At 38.6% G+C, this 19,196-nt stretch overlaps 3 protein-coding genes across 8 annotated transcripts in view; 1 reads left to right on the top strand and 2 right to left on the bottom strand.

Annotated features, from left to right (window-relative positions):
- The window catches only part of LOC118749167 (UDP-glucose 4-epimerase), a 519,161-nt gene that overhangs the window by 318,729 nt on the left and 181,236 nt on the right, over window positions 1-19,196 (bottom strand). The gene's annotated exons all lie outside the window — the stretch shown is intronic.
- Window positions 13,376-14,345, top strand: LOC118749169 (putative nuclease HARBI1). Its single transcript, XM_036483942.1, has 2 exons — window positions 13,376-13,558; window positions 13,662-14,345. Exons 1-2 carry the CDS (start codon window positions 13,440-13,442, stop codon window positions 14,299-14,301), a joined length of 759 nt encoding a protein of 252 aa, XP_036339835.1. The 5' UTR covers window positions 13,376-13,439; the 3' UTR covers window positions 14,302-14,345.
- The window catches only part of LOC118749170, an 8,951-nt gene continuing 4,088 nt past the window's right edge, over window positions 14,334-19,196 (bottom strand). For 2 of the 4 annotated variants that reach the window (XM_036483946.1, XM_036483943.1), the window contains exons 2-6: window positions 15,597-15,755; window positions 14,892-14,994; window positions 14,757-14,840; window positions 14,535-14,680; window positions 14,334-14,473 (exon numbers count right to left, since the gene is read on the bottom strand). In XM_036483946.1, the coding sequence (XP_036339839.1) occupies window positions 14,354-14,473; window positions 14,535-14,680; window positions 14,757-14,840; window positions 14,892-14,994; window positions 15,597-15,719 (576 nt within the window). In that variant the 5' untranslated portion in view covers window positions 15,720-15,755 and the 3' untranslated portion in view covers window positions 14,334-14,353. Of the gene's footprint in view, window positions 14,474-14,534; window positions 14,681-14,756; window positions 14,841-14,891; window positions 14,995-15,596; window positions 15,756-16,355; window positions 16,704-19,196 lie in introns of those variants that run through there. The other 2 variants (XM_036483945.1, XM_036483944.1) reach the window with 2 other exon arrangements.

Below are 19,196 nucleotides of genomic sequence, written 5' to 3'. Positions count from 1 at the left end.
AAAAAAGCTTGGCGCCTTTCAAGCCAGTGTAGCAAAGGCAACATGTAAAATTTGCAACAGCAATGCACACAAGCTATCAAAGTGCGACAGATTTTTGCGTCTAAAGCCGACGGAGCGAGTAGATTACGTGAAGAGCATTCGCAGTTGCTTGAATTGTCTATCTGCTGGGCACACAGTCTCAAGATGTACCAGCTCATTTAACTGCAGCACTTGTCATTCGAGACATCACAAGTTGCTCCATATGCCATATGCCAAAAGCAACAACTGATCCATCGGGTAACGTAGAATCTACTCCAAACCAGGCTCAATCAAGAAGCAAATCTGAAAAAGGAAACATCAAATCGATTGCAAATGTAAATTCTTGTTACGCAAATACAAGTAAAGGAGTTTTGTTAAGAACAGCACGCGTAAACATACACTATAATGGTATACATTTTTCGGCTAGAGCGCTCATATATTCTGGTTCTGAGTGCTCGTTCATTACTGAGAGACTCAAACGGAGAATCAACCTCCCATCAAAACGCTTGCATGCCCAAGTTTCGGGCATCAATAACTCTGTATCTTCGCAGGTAAAAGAAGCGAGTGCTATTCAACTTCGGTCACCCACAGACCCGTTAATTAATATAGAAGCAATCGTGCTGGTTTTACCGCAATTTACCGGGGATCTTCCGACTTGTCAGATAAGCGCAATGCCGCGGCAATCGTTCCCAGACTTGGTCTTGGCGGACAAAAGATTTTTCGTCAATGAGCCAGTTGACCTTGTCTTAGGAGGAGATATTTACCCGCAAATAATTTTAAGCGGAATGAGGACGAACGAATTAAATACGCTTCTCGCGCAAGAGACCGTGTTCAGTTGGATACTGACTGGTCGCGCGGATTCAGTCAGTTCAACCAACAATATCGTATCGTATTTTAACGAAGTCACGTTGGACAAGCAGCTAGCTGCATTTTGGGAGCTGGAGGATGTCCCAAAGAAAAAAGGCATCAACGAAGATGATAAATACTGCGAAGAGCTCTTCAAAGCAACCACGACACGAAATACAGATGGAAAATACATTGTGTATCTATCTTTTAAACGGGATTTTCCGAAAAATGTGTGCTTAGGACCTTCGCTTAAAAGTGCATGCTCTCAGTTCTACCGGAACGAGACGCGACTAGCGAAAAAGCCTGTCCTTCAAACAGAGTACAACCGGGTTGTATCTGAATACGAGACACTAGCACATATGTCAAGAATTAATAAAAACATTTCACCAGATTCAACGGACTGCTATTTTTTACCTCACCACGCCGTTTTAAAGGAAGAAAGCACCACTACAAAGGTCAGGGTTGTATTCAACGCATCATGCCCAACCGCTAATGGCATGAGTTTGAATGATGTCCTTCTTCCAGGCCCAGTACTTCAGGCCGATTTACCCATTCTTATACTACGTTGGAGACTGTACAAATACGTATTCAACAGCGATATAGAAAAGATGTATCGACAAATTTGGGTAAATCAAAATCAAACAAAATATCAGCGAATAGTTTTTCGTAGTTGCCCAAAAGATGCGATCAGTTTGTACGAATTAAAAACCGTGACTTTTGGCATAAACTGTGCTCCTTACCTTGCGATAAGGACATTACACCAGCTTGCTGATGATGTGGAGAGCTCTCATCCAATCGCATCTGACATTTTGCGGAAATGTATGTATGTTGACGACGTACTCGCCGGGGGACATAGCGTCGAAGCTGCGATAAGAGCTCGAGAAGAGATATCACAGGTGCTAAATTCAGCCGGGTTTCCATTACGAAAATGGACTTCAAACTCTAGCAAAATACTTCAAGGAATACCAAAGGGTCATTTACTTAGTGAAGATTTCTTAGAGTTTGAAGATACCAGTGCAGTAAAGGCTTTGGGCATCAGATGGAACGCCCATTCCGATTACTTCTACTTTATAGCGAAATCAATTGAAAATAATAGCATTACTACAAAGAGGGCAATACTTTCAGCCATCGCCAAACTGTTCGATCCACTGGGTTGGCTTGCACCGGTTATAATCGTCGCCAAGATCATTATGCAGAATATTTGGTTAGAAGGAACAGGTTGGGACGAAACCGTATCTCCAAATACCTGGGATCGTTGGCAAGCATTTACGCATAATTACGCGGAATTAAACAACATCCGCATACCAAGATGGGTATATTTCACGCAAACCGATAATGTGGAAATACATGGTTTTAGCGATGCTTCGGAAAAGGCATACGCGGCGACAGTTTTTCTAAGGGTTCAGACTGAGGATAAAGTTTTCGTCAACCTACTTATGGCAAAAACAAGGGTAGCGCCGGTCAAAACAATATCTTTGCCCCGATTGGAGTTGTGTGGTGCAGTGTTACTGGCCGAAACAATTGAAACTGTCGTTGAAAACCTTAGCCTTGCTCATTTGAAGGTGAATTTGTGGACGGATTTAACGATAGTTTTAGCTTGGACTCGAAAACCTCCGTGTTCGTGGTCAACATTTGTTGCCCAAAGGATAACAAAGCTAGTAGACAAGGTAGGAAACAAAAATTGGCGCCACGTGGATTCGGCCTCAAACCCAGCGGATCTAGCCAGCAGAGAGCTCTCGGCGAGTGATCTAGTCAACAACTCCTTGCGGTGGCAGGGTCCTTCTTGGTTACAAGAAGACTATTCGAGATGGCCAGCACAAGAATCGGACTATGACACAACCATTGAAGGAAAAAGGGTGCATGTTCATGCAACAACAAAAGCAAAAGACTTTCACGACATTCTCGATCGGTTTTCTGATTTGTCACGGGCTTTAAGAGTTATATCTTATATTATGAGATTCTATCAAAGAATCAATCCCAAAACAAAATCTTCCTTTAAAGCGGAAATTAAAACAACGACCCAACGCTTAATAACAATTTGTCAAAAACAATATTACAGCGAAGAATATATAAGGTTAAAATCTGGAAAATCCATCGACGGAAAAAGTGAAATCCTGCCTCTTATCCCGTTCATCGACAAAGATGAGATTCTGAGGGCTGGTGGTCGTCTGAGCGCATCTTGCGATCTGTCCTACAATGAACGTCATCCTATCATTCTTCCGTATGGTTGTAGGTTGTCCCGTCTCTTTGTCCAGTTTATCCATAAAATTTCCGTGCACGGAGAAAACCAGCTGATGCTGCGACTCATCCGATCGCAGTATTGGATTCCCAGGGTGAAAAACTTGATACGGTCCGTCATACATAACTGCAAGGTCTGCACGATCCACAAGAAACGGTCGCAAACTCAACTTATGGGAATCCTTCCCAAAGAACGCACAATTTTCCCGTGCATTCACAAACACGGGGGTGGATTTCGCCGGCCCGTTCGACATCAAGTCCTACCAGGGCAGAGGATGTCGCATGTCAAAAGGCTACGTGTGTCTTTTCGTCTGCTTCTCGACGAAAGCCATTCACCTTGAAGCTACCAGCGACCTTAGCACCGCGTCCTTTCTAGCCGCTTTCGCAAGATTTGTTGCTAGACGAGGATGTCCAAAAAATGTTTACTCCGACAATGGTACTAACTTTGTCGGAGCTTCACGATCTTTACGAGCGGAATTTAAAGAATTTTTAGCTGAGGCACGCAATAGCACCCACACTAAATACAGCCATCAAACCTTAGAGTGGCATTTCATACCCGCTGCAGCCCCTCACATGGGCGGTTTGTGGGAAGTGGTGAAAAGTTTCAAAACCCACTTTAAAAAGATTGCGTCCGACCACAAATATACTTTTGAAGAGTTCAGCACACTCTTATGCCGTATTGAGTCTTGTCTCAACTCACGACCACTAAGCCTCTCTTGAAACGAACCGTCTGACCTGGAGCCGCTTACCCCCGGTCATTTCCTAGTCGGCGGGCATCTTCTTGCCCCACCCGAAATCGACGTAAACGAAAATCCTGCCTCGATCGTAAATCGATGGCAGAAACTGAAGGCCCTACATCAGACATTTTGTAGGAGATGGAAACTGGAATACCTCACCGAGCTGCAGAAACGCATCAAGTGGAAACATCCACAAACCAACTTAAAACAAGGGGACCTGGTCGTCGGTAAAGAAGAAAACTTGCCACCAAACGAATGGAGATTGGGCAGAATAGTCAAGCTACACCCAGGTTCCGACAACCGAGTAAGAGTAGTCGACATCGAAACAGCTAAGGGAGAAATCAGAAGGCCAATTGCAAAATTGGTCCTACTTCCGCCCTACAACGAAAATAGCACCACCTCGCTGTAAACTTCTTACCTAACTCTATTACACTTTACAAAACCTAGCTACTCTAATTCTCTCCACCCTACATAAAGCAACATCTCAAATAGCAAACAATCCAGCACAGAAAGATCCTTATTTGTAGTCTAAGCAATAGACAAGTGTATATAAGAAAAAAAACCCATAGCATTCTAAATTCTAGGTGAGAAATGTCGTATTCGGTTATTACTCGGTCCAAAATGAATAAATACTGCACTCGTCTACCGGATGTAGTGAAACAAGAAAGCTTCAAGAGTACACTGAATATTTATGATATGGCCTCATTTTAAACCACGGGCATACTTGCCCATTATTAGTGTGGTTTTATGAGTCTGCATTTGCGTACACATATACATTTCCCTATAGTGCTTTCCATACACACAAATTATACTATTCCACACTAATGTAAGTAGGGAATGTCAGGACCCCTTTTCAGCTGTGTATTTAATTATTTATTTTTACCTTTATATTTTATCTTTATTTACTTTTTATTCAAATCAAATAAACACTAATGGCATCATACATAAGTTGCGTTCGATAAAAAAAATTAGCCAACACCAGCCAACAATCAAAATCAAGAGAGTAAGCGAAAATTCTCTCCCAAAGAGATGAAAAAGCAAAAAAGTAAACGAACAGGAAATTTGCCATTACTTGCAAAAACCGGAAGAAGAAGACACACCAGCTGACTTTGTTTATGTTTTATTTGTAAACAAACTGAAATTCATGTTGCCTCCATAGAAGAAAAAAGGAAAGTGAACGTTCAATGTCCGCAGGGAACATTTCTAGAAGTAAAAACTAGTTGGCGCTATCATAAAGTCACATAGCAGGCAGCCAAAAAGCATATAAATACCAAAACTCGGAAAGTGCAATTTTGTTTGTTTACAGAAATTGCAACCATATGTTTTGTGATCATATGTTTTCGCGTTGGATAATTTTTGCTGACTAATATTTTGCCAGTACAAAATGAACGCTTCTCTTGCATCAAAATGAACGCTTGCTCTCTAAATTTTTGTGTTAGATAATTTTTCGTGGTTATCGAACGCCATCCAGTAAAAATTTGGTAAAACTATTACAAATTTTTGACTTGTCGAACGCACCTATAAATAGCTAGGCACAATGGGAACAAACAAATGTACATACAGGAAGTATGTTTTTTATAGTATGCTAATGCAAATGTAGTCAAGTAGTAAAGTAAATGTTAAAAATGCATCTTGCTTTTGTAACAACCTTCAAATGCGTTACAATCAGCGTACAAAATTTCGTCGTACTTTATTAGGGTGGGTGCTAAAGTTACGATGTACACACATATTTTCGCTCCTTTAATTGATTTATTAGCGGTTAAACTCAAATATATTTAATGGCAATTTAAATGCATATTGAAACTCATTTGCAATGCTAACATTAATTTATGATTCGCATAAACTTTAAATAGAAAAAGCCCGTCTAAGAAGAATACAACAAAGTATTTGGTTTAGCCCTTCTTGGGTAAGCCTTCTCGAAGGCCCACATAAAGTACTTGCTATTAGTACAGTAAAGAACTCCCTATCAAGTCGTGTAAGAAACAAAGAGTTACGACTTACCCGCACTGACCCTGGGGTCATACTTGAAAGATGCAACAATTGTGGTTTGTCATATCATAAGAGCGCTGCTGCTGTAGGAGCTGGTGGTGCTCATCCTGCCATGATTGGGGCGATGTGTTTTAGCATGAACTAGATTTTCATCCACTTCTGTGGGCCAGGCATAGCTTGGGGAAAAAGGACGAATTGGGCGGCTGACGCATATGCAATAATCAAAACCTAAAAGATATGATATCTTAAATCACGGTAACTTCAAGTATAGAGGTAATTTTTTTCACAAACATGGAGTTAGTTACCCTCTTAGTAGTGAGATGTTAGCTACTTCTACCATGCTGTCTTTTAAAATGCGACACGTTTCAATAATGAACAAATCTACTCATGTTAAATAAAAAAAAAAACTTGAAACCTCTCAAGATAAGTAGAGCCTTGTTGAATGTATTTATGTATACGCAGTTGCTAATTTAGCTCTGTTTTTTTGGAATTCAAGATCATTGCAACCTGCCTACCTCTATGCATATTATTTGTTAAGCTAACCCAGATTTTCAAATTGTTGACTTACCTGTCGTGGTTGCCGTTGTTACGGCATACAAATTCCCCAAAGAGCGTTTGGAGAACGATGCTGTAATTAAGGCATCTGTGCTCAGCACCGTTGTTGGATCGTCCAGATCTGTACCTGGCAGGACGTTACGATTCTTGTGGTGTCATATGTGAAATGCGAGTGAAGGTATATTAATATTCAACAATGACCATTCGCGATTACATGGAATACTGCGGAAAATCTTAAAAACGAATCGCTTATCAAAGCGACGATGGGGATGAAGGCTGTGAAATTGAAAGCCATTTTCACTGGTTACGGTATCTGGTTTCCGACTGGCTCAATCTTTCTTCGCAAGGTGATGCAAAACTAATTCGTTGAACGTGGTTAGCAAGGCCATCCTTTCTTGATCTAAGATATAACAATAAACTGTAGCAAAAATGATTTCGACACAAGCCAATCTATTATTATTATTAATGAGTGAATCAATTTATACGATTTCTCGGCAGGTCCGACTTTATCTTTCCCCGTATCGACTAATTGTAAGATGAAGTACTTCAACTGCACCATTTCGTCCATAAACGCAGGCTCAATTTCCTCTTAATAATGATAACTAAACTTTGTACAAGCTTCTTTAATATCATCGTCGGATTTCGTCAAGAAATCTGCTATAAATCCAAACGCAGAACTAAAGAAGGCATTTGCGATATACTAGTGGAACATAGTCGCTCTCTATTACAAACGTAGTTATTTACCAATATTCTATTGGGAAGCGAATCTAATCAGCCGGACCCTAAAACACCAACATACAATTTGTAATATCCTAGAAATGAAGCTGACAGCCCGTCACAAGGCCTTCATCGTTTTGACCAACTATAAAAAAATTCTTGTTCTGGGCCGATAGACCCAGTAGCTCAAGCGCACAAGTGGCCATCAAATGATATATGGCTGGTTTACATTCACCCCACCCTCGCGCTTGGCATACCAGCTTTGTGCTAATAATACAACCAATACCGTCAGCAACTTGATGTGAAATCATATTTCATACCTACAAAAGTGCCCAATAAAATGTGTCTTAATTGCGCAACTCTGGCACTTACATATATGTGAAATAGTCATGCCTCGGTATATGAAGGGCGCTAAGAGGCTCCCTTCGCTGAGGGTTTTTAACCAGCTTGGTTTGTGTGTAGGGATTCCTTGAGCTTGGTTCGGAGAAGCGAAATAGGCACCCAAAGCGAAGAATTATGTAAATAAAATTGGAAAAAACCATCAAAATTCAATGTATTAAGGAAATACGTCACACCTTAAATATACTTACACGTTTTGCAGTTGTTACTCCTCGTGGTAAAATGTGTGAATGATATTTTTTTCATTCAGGAAATTGTAATATGCGCTGCGAAATACAAGTGTCAATTAAAAGTCTCCACCTAAAGACCTAAACAGCATTTTGTATTAGCGCCATCTGCCTTTCATGAGTGGTGACTAAAAATGTCCGTATTCAAAGCTTTCATGCAAATGTGATCACGACTGTTAATTATCCAAAAGGGAATATTCGCTAATTAATTAATAAATTGTTTGTGATTGGTGTCTAAACTAAACTACCCATATCCCACAACTTGACGTGCTTAATAGAATTTTAGGTTCATTGGTAGTGTATTTGCTCACCGTTTAGCCAAGCCCATAACCTTTATCAGAAAATTTTCTCTTTCTCGTTTCCTGGTGGCAGGCCAAGTAGTGAGCACTTAAACTCACCACACCGCCATAATTAGTACATTTTACGATATTGGCGAATTATTCAGCCAGTATACACTGCGTGACATCTAATTAGCGCCGAATAAAAAAAAATTAATAAAATAAAAATTATATTTGAAATAGTTATAATTTTTGCAAGTGAAGCAAATAAATATATAAAAGGGACATCTCTCAATGCTCATATTCTATATATTTATACGCATATTATGTTAAAAAAAAGTACCACTGCGCAGTAGAATAAGGTCACGCGCTCTACCCATTTAAAATATTACCACGTCTACACGTAGAATTTTATAAGCCTTCGCACGAGACTATATATAGACGGATACTATATTTAGAGTCAAATCTGCATATATTTACAATTACGAAAACATATATTCGCCACTTGCCACCCAACCCAAAACTAATAGTACGTAACTTTTTACACCTACAGGCATAACTACGAGACACATTTACAGAATGACTCGTTTCTCGGCCAATCGCGCTCATGCGGAAGAACGCGCTGACAAATTTACTGTTCCATGCCGGCTATGCGGTGGAGCTCATGGCATTCGACTATGCCCCCTTTACCGCGGCAAAGCGGTCGAAGCAAGGTTGCGTGCAGTCCTGCTGCATAAATACTGCCCAAACTGCCTCTCGCCGTTCCACTGCCTCGACATGTGCAGCAGCAAGGATCGATGCCACCGATGTCGCGAAAAGCATCACACCTCGCTCCAACCCCCTGACTGCGAAGACCAAAGGCAACCAGCGAACGCGATCAACGACGGCGAGAGCTCGGACGGGGCACTCTCTATCGACGTTCCGGAGCAGACGAAGTCGTGGGCGCAGCAGGTCGAAGTGGAGGAATTGGCGGAGTTTGAGAGGTTCGACTCTTTCCACATGAGCGAGAAGAGCGCACCTCGGGAACTGACACCCCAGACGATTAGACCAGTTACCACCACGCGCGGGCGACGCAGAAACTCGTCCTTTCCGCTCGCCAACCCGCGCACAATACAACTGGCGCGACGCGGAAACTCGTTCTTTTCGCTCGCAAACGCGCCCACAACACAACTGGGGACAACGCGGCGGCGCGGAAACAAGTCCTTTCCGCCCGTCATCACGATCACAGCGTAAGCAGCAACGACGCGTCAGCTTGGAAACTCGTCCTTTCCGCTCGTCTAAGCGATCGTCCAGACTACGAAAATCAACACCATACCGCAAAAACCGCTCCGACGAGAACAAAAATGGTAATCGTGCCCTACAACACGTTCCACCTACCGGCTTCCGAACAGGCCGCCTAACGCAAAGCGCAATACCAACGCCAATTATTCGTGCGCTTATACCCATCGCGCCGACCGCAATAGTGAGGATTGAAGCAAGGGGCCGCCTTCATTTGGTCCGCGCAATGATTGACCCTTGCGCACCGAACTCGTTGGTTGATTCGGAACTAGTGAGAGATCTCCAGCTGGAACGCAATGGGTCCGGACGACTTCAGCGTTGCACGATCGCCATGCGAGGAAGATACGGCAACTCCGACCGGACTACGACGCAAGCGGACGTGCTGGACCACCACATACGTATGAGTCCACCGTCGAACGTGGACCCTAAGGTCGCGGAGCCTTTCCAGTTCATGCGCTTGGCGGATCCGCAATTCTTTCGCGCGTCACCAATACGACTCACACTGGGCCTCGATTTTCATGCGCAGATGATGGTGAGCGGGACCCCCCCCATCCACCGTGGGTGGTCTCCTGGTCCAGGCGACCATATACGGTCTGGTTGTTTGGGGAGCCTGCCAACCATAAAAGTAGAGATTAAGAAAACCAAACCACACATACACACACACTCATCACACACACAGACCTTAAAATTTAAATAAAAAAAGTGCATTAAAATTCCAAACCACGTCTGTTTCAATTAACAATGTCCTTTTCTCCACAGCCTCAGATGAGTCGGTCGCGACGAAAGCGTTGGCGAATAAGCAGACCCGCGCAGTACAAAATCCGCTCTGCATATTATAGTTAGTCCTTAAAACTTTCCTCACGTGCGTGTGACGGTTGAGACGCGACTCCTTTTTTTTCTCAGCTTGCTTAAGGGGGCCGGTATGTTTAGGTCCGCGACCTAAATATATTGCACCACCCTAATCCGCGTTTTGTCACTTGATGTAAGAGCACACAAACACATACATAAGTTACGGCTATCTTTCCATATGAAAATATTTAAACGCACAGATAACTACAAATAAAACGACCTTTGATTTCACCGTACTAAAACCACTGTGTCTTTTATGTATTCTGATGAGTCAGATCGGGGAGGAATATAGCATAGAGATAAGTAGGTAAACCCCCTTCCAACCTCTATACGATTGCATTTGAATTCTGCAGATTCAATGTGTGGAAGACTAACTTCTTCAGATGGTATTGAAAATTTTTCAACATATATCGTGTAGATAAATTTAAAAATCACCGCAATTTAAAATTTTTAGAGTTTCGATAGTTTTGAATTTCTTGAAGTTTCCCATTTTAAATAACTAGAGTGGAATTTCCAAAATTTTCTAAACTTTCAAAACTTTGTGAATTCGAGAAATTTTAGTAAATCACAATAATTCAATATAATGAGGAATACTAGATTTCTAGAATTTTTTTATTTTTCAAAAATTTTGAGAATTGTAGGAATTCTAACAAATTTTTTCTAAGTAAAAGTGTCGAATATACAAAATTGATCAAATGAAATTAAAAGTTTTCGTCGTTTTTGAAAGTTTAAAAAATTTTGGTAATTCTTGAAGATTCAAAAATGTTTGGACGTTGATGTTTTAAAATTTTCAAAAAATTTAAAATTATCGAACAAAATTTCGGAATAGCTCCGAAAAGTGGAATAATTTTGAAATTTTTCAAAAATGTCAATATCTTTTAGAATTCTAAGAATTTTATATTTTTTACACACAAGTACCATGAACATAAGAATTTTTCGACAATTTGTGATGTTTCACATTTTTACATTTTAGGATGGATTTTAGGATAAATAAGATTCTCAAAATTTTGGAAAATATAAAAATTTCTAAAATCTCAATAATTTTGAGATTACTAAATCTGCTTTAAGTATTTATTATCAAAACTTAAGAGGCATAAATACTAAATTAACGAATTTATATCTTAATGGCCTTGAATGCAATTATAATATAATTTCTTTGACTGAAACTTGGCTCATACCTCACACTTTTAATTCAGAGATTCTTTCAAATAATTATCATATCTACAGAAAAGATCGGGAGGACAGAGTCGGCGGTGGCGTACTCTTTGCCGTAGACTCTTCAATACCATCTGAAGAAGTTAGTCTTCCACACATCGAATCTGCAGAATTCAAATGCATTCGTGTTCAGGTTGGAAGGGGGTTTACTTACTTAGCTCTATGCTATATTCCTCCCCGATCTGACTTATCAGTGTATTCACAACATGTATCTTTACTGAAATCAATTAATTCAATGATTAAACCTTCTGATTCATTGATTTTGTTGGGTGACTTTAATTTACCAAATGTATCATGGAACATCATTGACAATGATATTGTACCTCTCTCGTCTAGCGCGTGCAACAACGAATTTTTAGAGGAGATGGCTGAACTCTGCCTGAATCAAGTTAATGTACTTCGCAACAAGTTTGGCAAAGTATTAGATCTTGTTTATGTTGATGATGCATCTAATTCGGCTGTAAATAAATGTGACCCACTAGTTTTGCCCGAAGATGTCTACCACCCTGCTATTGAGATATCTTACGAAATTATAAACGATGGTCAAAATTGCGATGTCCAAACATACGAGCCAAATATACGCTTTAAAAAACTGAATAAAGAATTGTCTAAATTGTCGTGGCCTATATACAAAGAAAAAGTTGAGCAAAGCGTTGCACATTTTAATTTTACTGTACATAGATTATTTGAAAAGTATGTGCCTAAACGCATGTGTGTTCCTGTAGAACAAACACAGTTATGGTTCACTAAAGAACTGAGAAACTTGAAAAACAGAAAGTCACGTTATTTTAGATTACACAAAAAAACCGGCTTACACTCATACTATGTAAAATACTCACTTTTGCGTCACAAGTTCTTTGAATTAAACAAAAAGTGTTATAAAGATTACTTGTGTAAAATCAAACGACGTATAATATATAACCCCAATTCATTTTATGATTTCGTAAACTCCAAGCGAAATGTACGTGGGTTTCCTTCCGCCATGAAGTATCAAAATACCGTCTCTGGTGATAATCAAACAATTTCTAACATGTTCGCTCAGTTTTTTAAATCCAATTATTCCACTAACTCACAAGCATACTTTGACTATCCTTTTAAACTAAGTCCAATTAACTCAATACATAACCCTATAATATCTCCCGATGATGTTTTAGTTTACCTGACGTCCTTAAAGCAGTCTTTTAGTTATGGTCCTGACCAGATCCCCACTTGTTTTCTTACAGCCGCACTCAGAGTCGTTTAATGATTACTTAAGGTGTCCCTCAGTAACGATTTGAAAAAATTCCCTCTCAGAGTCAGGTAATGTTTCATTAACGGCATTTAATGAACATTAAAGTTGAGTAAAGAAAAACCTTCACTTAACTTTTTAACGAGAGATTTTGACAATCTTTTGTTTATTATTTTATTATTTTCGTTTGAATTTGTGTTAGATTTTTAAAATAGTGGAAAAATGTCCGATCTAGAAGACTTCATGGACTTTGCGGATTATGTAAGAAGGCACAGGGAAGTGGGATTGAGGCGCTATCTTCGAGATTATTCTGATCCTTTCACGAAGTACTCAAATCGGGAATTCCATGCACGATATAGATTTACGCCTGAAACTATTAAGAATGTTATTTTGCCTTTGGTGTCTTCTGAGTTGGATAAGCCAACCAGAAGAGGATTACCATTTCACCCGGAAATAATGTTATTGGTAACACTTCGATATTATGCCACTGGCAGTTTTCAGGTTGGTATTGATACAATTATTTACGAGAAGATAACATTTGAATCTGTCCCCATATTATATGTATTATTTTCCAAGGATGGATGTATGCATATAACTATTTCAAGAAACAGCTGAAACTATATACATATGTACATATACATACATATATTTTTAGCATATCATATATAAATAAATTAAAAAAATTAAGTAAATTATACAAATTATACAAATTATTATTTATCTTGGAACTTCGACGTTCTTTAATAAGTTATACCAACATACATATGGAAATAAACGTGTGAATTTCCAATGCCTCAACTTTTGGATCTAATGAACGATAACATATGACTATCCATTTCAATTACAGAAACTGGATGGAGATGTGATGAACATATGTCAACAGTCAGTTTCGCGAATAATTTTTCAAGTCTCTACTTCAATAGCGCGAAAAACCAAAGACCTCGTTAAATTTCCATCTACTGCAGAAAAATTTAATAGAGTAAAGTAGGGCCATATTTTGTATTCTGAATTTCGTTAATACATAATAAGTATTTTTACATACTATGTATAAAAATGCTTAATTATTGTTGCACATTTTTATTTGTAGGCAACAGTTTTATGAATTGGCTCATTTTCCTGGAGTAATTGCGTGCGTAGATTGCACACATATTAAAATAAGAAGCCCAGGAGGATTATCTGCTGAGGTATACAGAAATAGGAAAGGGTGGTTCTCTATCAATGTACAAGCAGTCACTGGTCCAAACTTGGAATTTTTTGATTTAGTAGTTCGTTGGCCTGGGAGTACGCACGATAGCTTTATATATAACAGCAGTTCGGTTAAGCAAAGATTCAATAGCGGGGAATTAAAAGGAATACTCTTAGGTGACAGTGGATATGCTGTCAGTAATTTGCTTTTAACTCCGTTTTTATCACCAAGCTCAACTCCACAAAAGGAGTACAATAAAAGCCACATTAAAACAAGAAACACTGTGGAAAGATGTTTTGGAGTTTGGAAGCGAAGATTCCCCTGCCTTCACGTTGGAATGGGTATTAAGCTGGAGACCGTTGTAGCTGTTATATGCGCATGTGCAGCATTGCATAACATTTCCATCTTAGTAGATGACTTGCTACCAGTCAGCTCTGATAACATCGAAACTTTTAATGTCGAAGCCTCACCAATCAATGAAAACTCCAACAGCAACGGTTTTATTGCGCGTCAATCTCTGGTAGACAGATTTTTTTCCTAAGATCTTTTGCTACAAATAAAAGTCTTTAGATGTTGAAATATTAACTATGTCTTTAATTTATTGAAAGATTTTTTTTTGCCTCTTCAAAATCTATTTTAGCCTTTTGTAGTAATACTTGGTTTTTTTGCTCTTCCAACAAGGCTGCTCTTTTTTTTATTTGCTCAACTTCCAACCGTAAAAGAAAATATGCATATACAAATATTTAGCTTTACCAATGCATAGTTATTATATACCTGTGTTTTGACTAATTCAAGCTTAAGCTTCTCTCTCTTCTCTAGGTACCTTACCCGTAATGCTGCCTCCCGCCGAACGTAGTCGTTTGGTCTGCGTACTTGCTCCTTTTCCACTTTTTGTTGGTGGCCAGTTTCATTACTGTGTACTATGTAGTTAAAAAGCAGCGAAAAGAATTTTAGTATATCGTAGATGACTTCTTTCGTATTTTAAAGGTACAGTACCTGCAACATTTGGTTCACCTTCATCATTTATGCTTATGGCTTTGAAGTTTACGTCGGATTCCTCATTTGCTTCCGTGATCATATCTAAAAAATGTTGGTTAAAAAGTGATTTGCCTTATATCTTAAAGGACATACCTAAAAACTCAATGGAGCTAGATTGGCTATTTTCCATGTTTAGCAAAATTGCCCCATCGCTGTCAAAGTTGTTGGAGATTTCGCAAATCATTGCGGGAGCAGCCTAATAATTAAATTTTATGACGACAAGACAGTATGAAGATAATAGTTAAGTCCCTAACAGCGCACTTATACGATATGAATGTATTTACATATCGATGGTCCTGTACAACAACGACACAATTCAAAATTCAAAAAAATATAAAAACTGTTACTACTGTTAAGTGACTCATGTATTTAATCCTTGTCGAATCCATGTCTCATCTTTTGTACTTACTTTAACAATCCTTACTGCTTACTTTAGTAAGGGATGGTAATGGATTAGACAAGGATTAGAGACAATAATCACTTAACAGTAGTAACAGTTTTTATTTTTCGAATTTTAATTTGTGTCGTTATTGCACAGGACCATCGATATGTAAACGTTTTTTTTTTTTGTATGTACTCGTAAGTAAAGTAGCATTTACATATATGTATATCGTTACTTTAATATAGAAAGGCTCTATTTCACATAATGCTCAAAATCAATCAATAGGTGAATTTAGGATTTTTAGCTAGTTACGATTTTTTTTTTGTATTTCAGCGACGATGAGAGATAGGGCCTTTCTATATTAAGATAACGATAAGCAAATAAATATCGTGTAAGAGCGCTGTAAGGATACATACCTCTTCCACCATGTCCACTATTGCTTCTACTTGCCGTGATGTTGATGGCACCGGTGGCCCACCGCCCGTTCGAAATAAATTACCCCTTTCTACTGCCCGAGACTTTCGTGCGACTGCCTTCATATTTTCCCACGCCCTCCTTAATGTAACCGTCTCACGCTGAAATAAACAATATGGAAACACGAAATGCTAAAGGTGGCCTCAAGCAGATGCGATAATACCGGTGCGATACGATATCGTATTTTTTGCGATAACGATAAAAAGCAAACGCTCTCAAACAGGTGAGATACGACACACTGCGGTGCTATACCGCAGTGGTTTGTATTGATCGCATATCGTAAAATTTTTTACCGCATCTGTTTGACGCTACCTTAAGGCGTATAATAAATTGAATAAATGCATTAGGTCGGGTATTTTTTCGACATCGTTCCTAGCACATTCGTATTCTACATTAAATACCAAAGAAAAAATTTCATTATAGCTCCAAATTTTGAGCCCCCCAAAATTTTAAAATAACCTATCTTTAATTAATACTAAGTTAATGTCTACACTTAATATTAGCGGGAGTGTTATGAAGGTCATATTTTTAATACTTACTTATGTCTTAACGTAGCATTAATTGAAGATAGCTTTTTCAAGTTTGGCGGGCTCGAAATCCAGAGCTATGCTCTAATGGAATTTTTTCTTAGAAATTTATCTAGAATCCGAATCTGTTCCATTCGTTCCATACAACCCGCCTTAAAACGCATATAATTTTACCTTGTAGACATTCGAATTTGAATTGAACTCATTCGTAAGCAAATCCCAAGCTTCTTTCTTTCTCAAAATTGATTTTCCATCCGTATGCTTCGATTCTATAATAGGCCGCTTCTTTATTAGTTGCCCTAATATAGCCTTTTCATCGGCAGTGAAATTTGATACACGCTTTCGATTTACTTTTGCTTCTTCCTAAATTAAAACAAACATTTGTATACGTACATAGAAATTTCCTGGGTGAATTAAGAGCAGGTATTGCAGTTCTTGAATGTGGTAACATGGACAAGCTTTAGCTTTACTATAGTTTGTGCAAGAACCTTTTAACTTGTCGCTTCCAAGAAACAATTGCATTGTAGCTTGACTTGCAAAATCGCATTCCTAAAACGACTGTATTGCAGTTTTCAAATGTGTTTCGAAGAGTTATTACATACAATTCTTTGGGGATGTACAAAACCCACCACACTTCTGGTAGCCCTAACTGACCAGATCACATCTTCGAGTGTGAGCCACTCTCAAAATAGACAAAAACGCTTCTCATCACAATTGTGCTAGCTAATAATTGATTGCCTGCACTATTCTGGAGAGCGTTGCCCAATACTATCTCTCAGCACGGACTTTTCTTTGCAGGCTGGGTACTAAGTAGTGCAGCAATGGACATAAAAGTGGTCATAAATAAGCCGAGACACGTCCAGGACTTAATATAAACCATATTAATTCTAAAACACATATATTCATTCATATGTAAACTATGCATTGTTAAATTATTACAAAAGAAACTCGGAATCAATCACACAATACAAAGAACCAAGTTTTTTCTATGGAGTCCGTACAGCGCCAGGGATTTTTAAGAATTTCGCTAACCTCGCATCATTGGAGTTTATAAGGAAGCGCGATCTATACACACTTAACACTGGTGATCTGGTTAAAAATGAATGCAGCGAGTACAAATTAATAGGAGGAAGGCCTAAACTACGATCTTGCTTTACTTCTACACCGATACTTACCATTATAATATAATTATTATATTATGTATGCTTTCTTGCCTTGGTGCTGATAGAAAAACAATGAAATACGTATTTCGTATGAAAGCACAATATAATCTAACTTCAAATATTTAATTTTTTTTCAATTTGAAGTGAGTGTTGCTAAAGAAAAAGAGGGAAGAAATTGACAAGCCCTTAAAGTTTTCATTAACTAATGAATCATTAAAAAATGACTCTGAGAGGAAACATTAATTAACAGATTTAACGACCATTAGTTAAGTGCCCGTTAGAGCTAATTTAATGAACGTTTCTGAGTGCGGCCGTTAGAAATTGTGCTGATTATCTCTATGAGCCGTTAACAGCCTTATTTAATTTGTCTCTTAAAGAGGGCGTTTTTCCAACTGTATGGAAGGAATCGTTCATAACCCCCTTACATAAAAGCGGTAGCAGGTCTTCGGTGGAGAACTACCGGGGCATAGCTAAGCTTTCTGCAATTCCTAAATTATTTGAAGCAATTATAACAAATCGGTTGACGCATTCTATCACTTCAAGCATTTCATACAGTCAACATGGATTTTGCAAGGGCAAATCAACTTCTACAAATTTACTTGAATTAACATCCTATATCTCAAAAGCATTTAGTGAGAGCAAAACTGTTGATGTTATATATACTGATTTCAGTAAAGCATTTGACAAAGTGTGCCCCTCGTTGCTCATCTATAAACTTGATCTTCTTGGTCTTCCACCTAATTTTCTACGTTGGATCTCTTCATACCTCTATGATAGATCACAAAGGGTATTGTTTAAAAATACTATCTCTGACGTCATTGATGTTACTTCAGGAGTCCCTCAGGGTAGCCACCTAGGCCCGATTCTGTTCTCGCTTTTTATAAACGATATTTCTACAGATATAAAATTCTCCAAAATTGTAATGTATGCAGATGATGTAAAACTTTATAAATCGTACGTTTCAATTGAAGAAAGGTCTTTGCTACAATCAGACTTAAACAGCATGGCTTACTGGTGTAAAGTAAATCTTATGCCTCTAAATCTTAAGAAATGTAAAGTAATGTGCTTCTCGCGAAGAGCTGTTCTGCCAGTTTCTTATATATAATAGGTAACCATAACCTGGAACAGGTATACAATTTTGTGGACCTTGGTATCACAATGGATCCTAAGCTTAATTTTAATCTTCACATTAATGGGACAGTCAAGAAGGCTAAAGGTGTACTTGCATTTGTGAAACGATGGTCAAAAGAATTTAGTGACCCTTATACCACTAAAACCCTGTTTACATTAGTTAGGCCGATTCTGGAATACGGCTCGGTGGTTTGGAATCCAAGGTATCAAATTTACTCAGACAAGATAGAATCAATTCAAAAACAATTCCTACTTTTTGCTTTAAGAAATTTCCGATGGGATTTTCAATATAGTCTTCCACCTTATACGAGTCGCTTCAAACTTATTAACCTTCCTACACTTGCCAGTCGCAGGGAAATGCTTGGTATAATTTGTATGGTTAAATTACTGACAGGCTCAATTTCAAGTCCGTCTCTTCTGGCTGATGTAAGCTTTAATGTTCCGTCACGCGTATCAAGACACTTTTTTCCCATATTTCTGAAAGCTTGTAAAACCAATTTTGAATTGCACGACCCACGCCGTTGCTTATGCCAGGATTTTAACTCTCATTCCAGCACGTTTGATATATCAGATCCGCTTTTCAGCATTAAGAAAGCGATACTCTCCTCTCTCAATAAGTGAATTATTGACATAAATACATAAAATCAGCTGATGAATTTAGTTCTGTAGCTGAACAATTTCCCCTACCTGGGTTTAAGTTAAAGCAGTTTTAGTAATCAGT

The sequence above is a fragment of the Rhagoletis pomonella genome, unplaced genomic scaffold (genome assembly GCF_013731165.1).
Source record: "Rhagoletis pomonella isolate Grant_MI unplaced genomic scaffold, Rhpom_1.0 Rhpom_scaffold_00014, whole genome shotgun sequence".
NCBI classification, from domain to species: Eukaryota; Metazoa; Arthropoda; class Insecta; order Diptera; family Tephritidae; genus Rhagoletis; species Rhagoletis pomonella.
The sequence above is the reverse complement of the archived record's forward strand: the minus strand, read 5'-3'. Positions and strand labels throughout refer to the sequence as shown.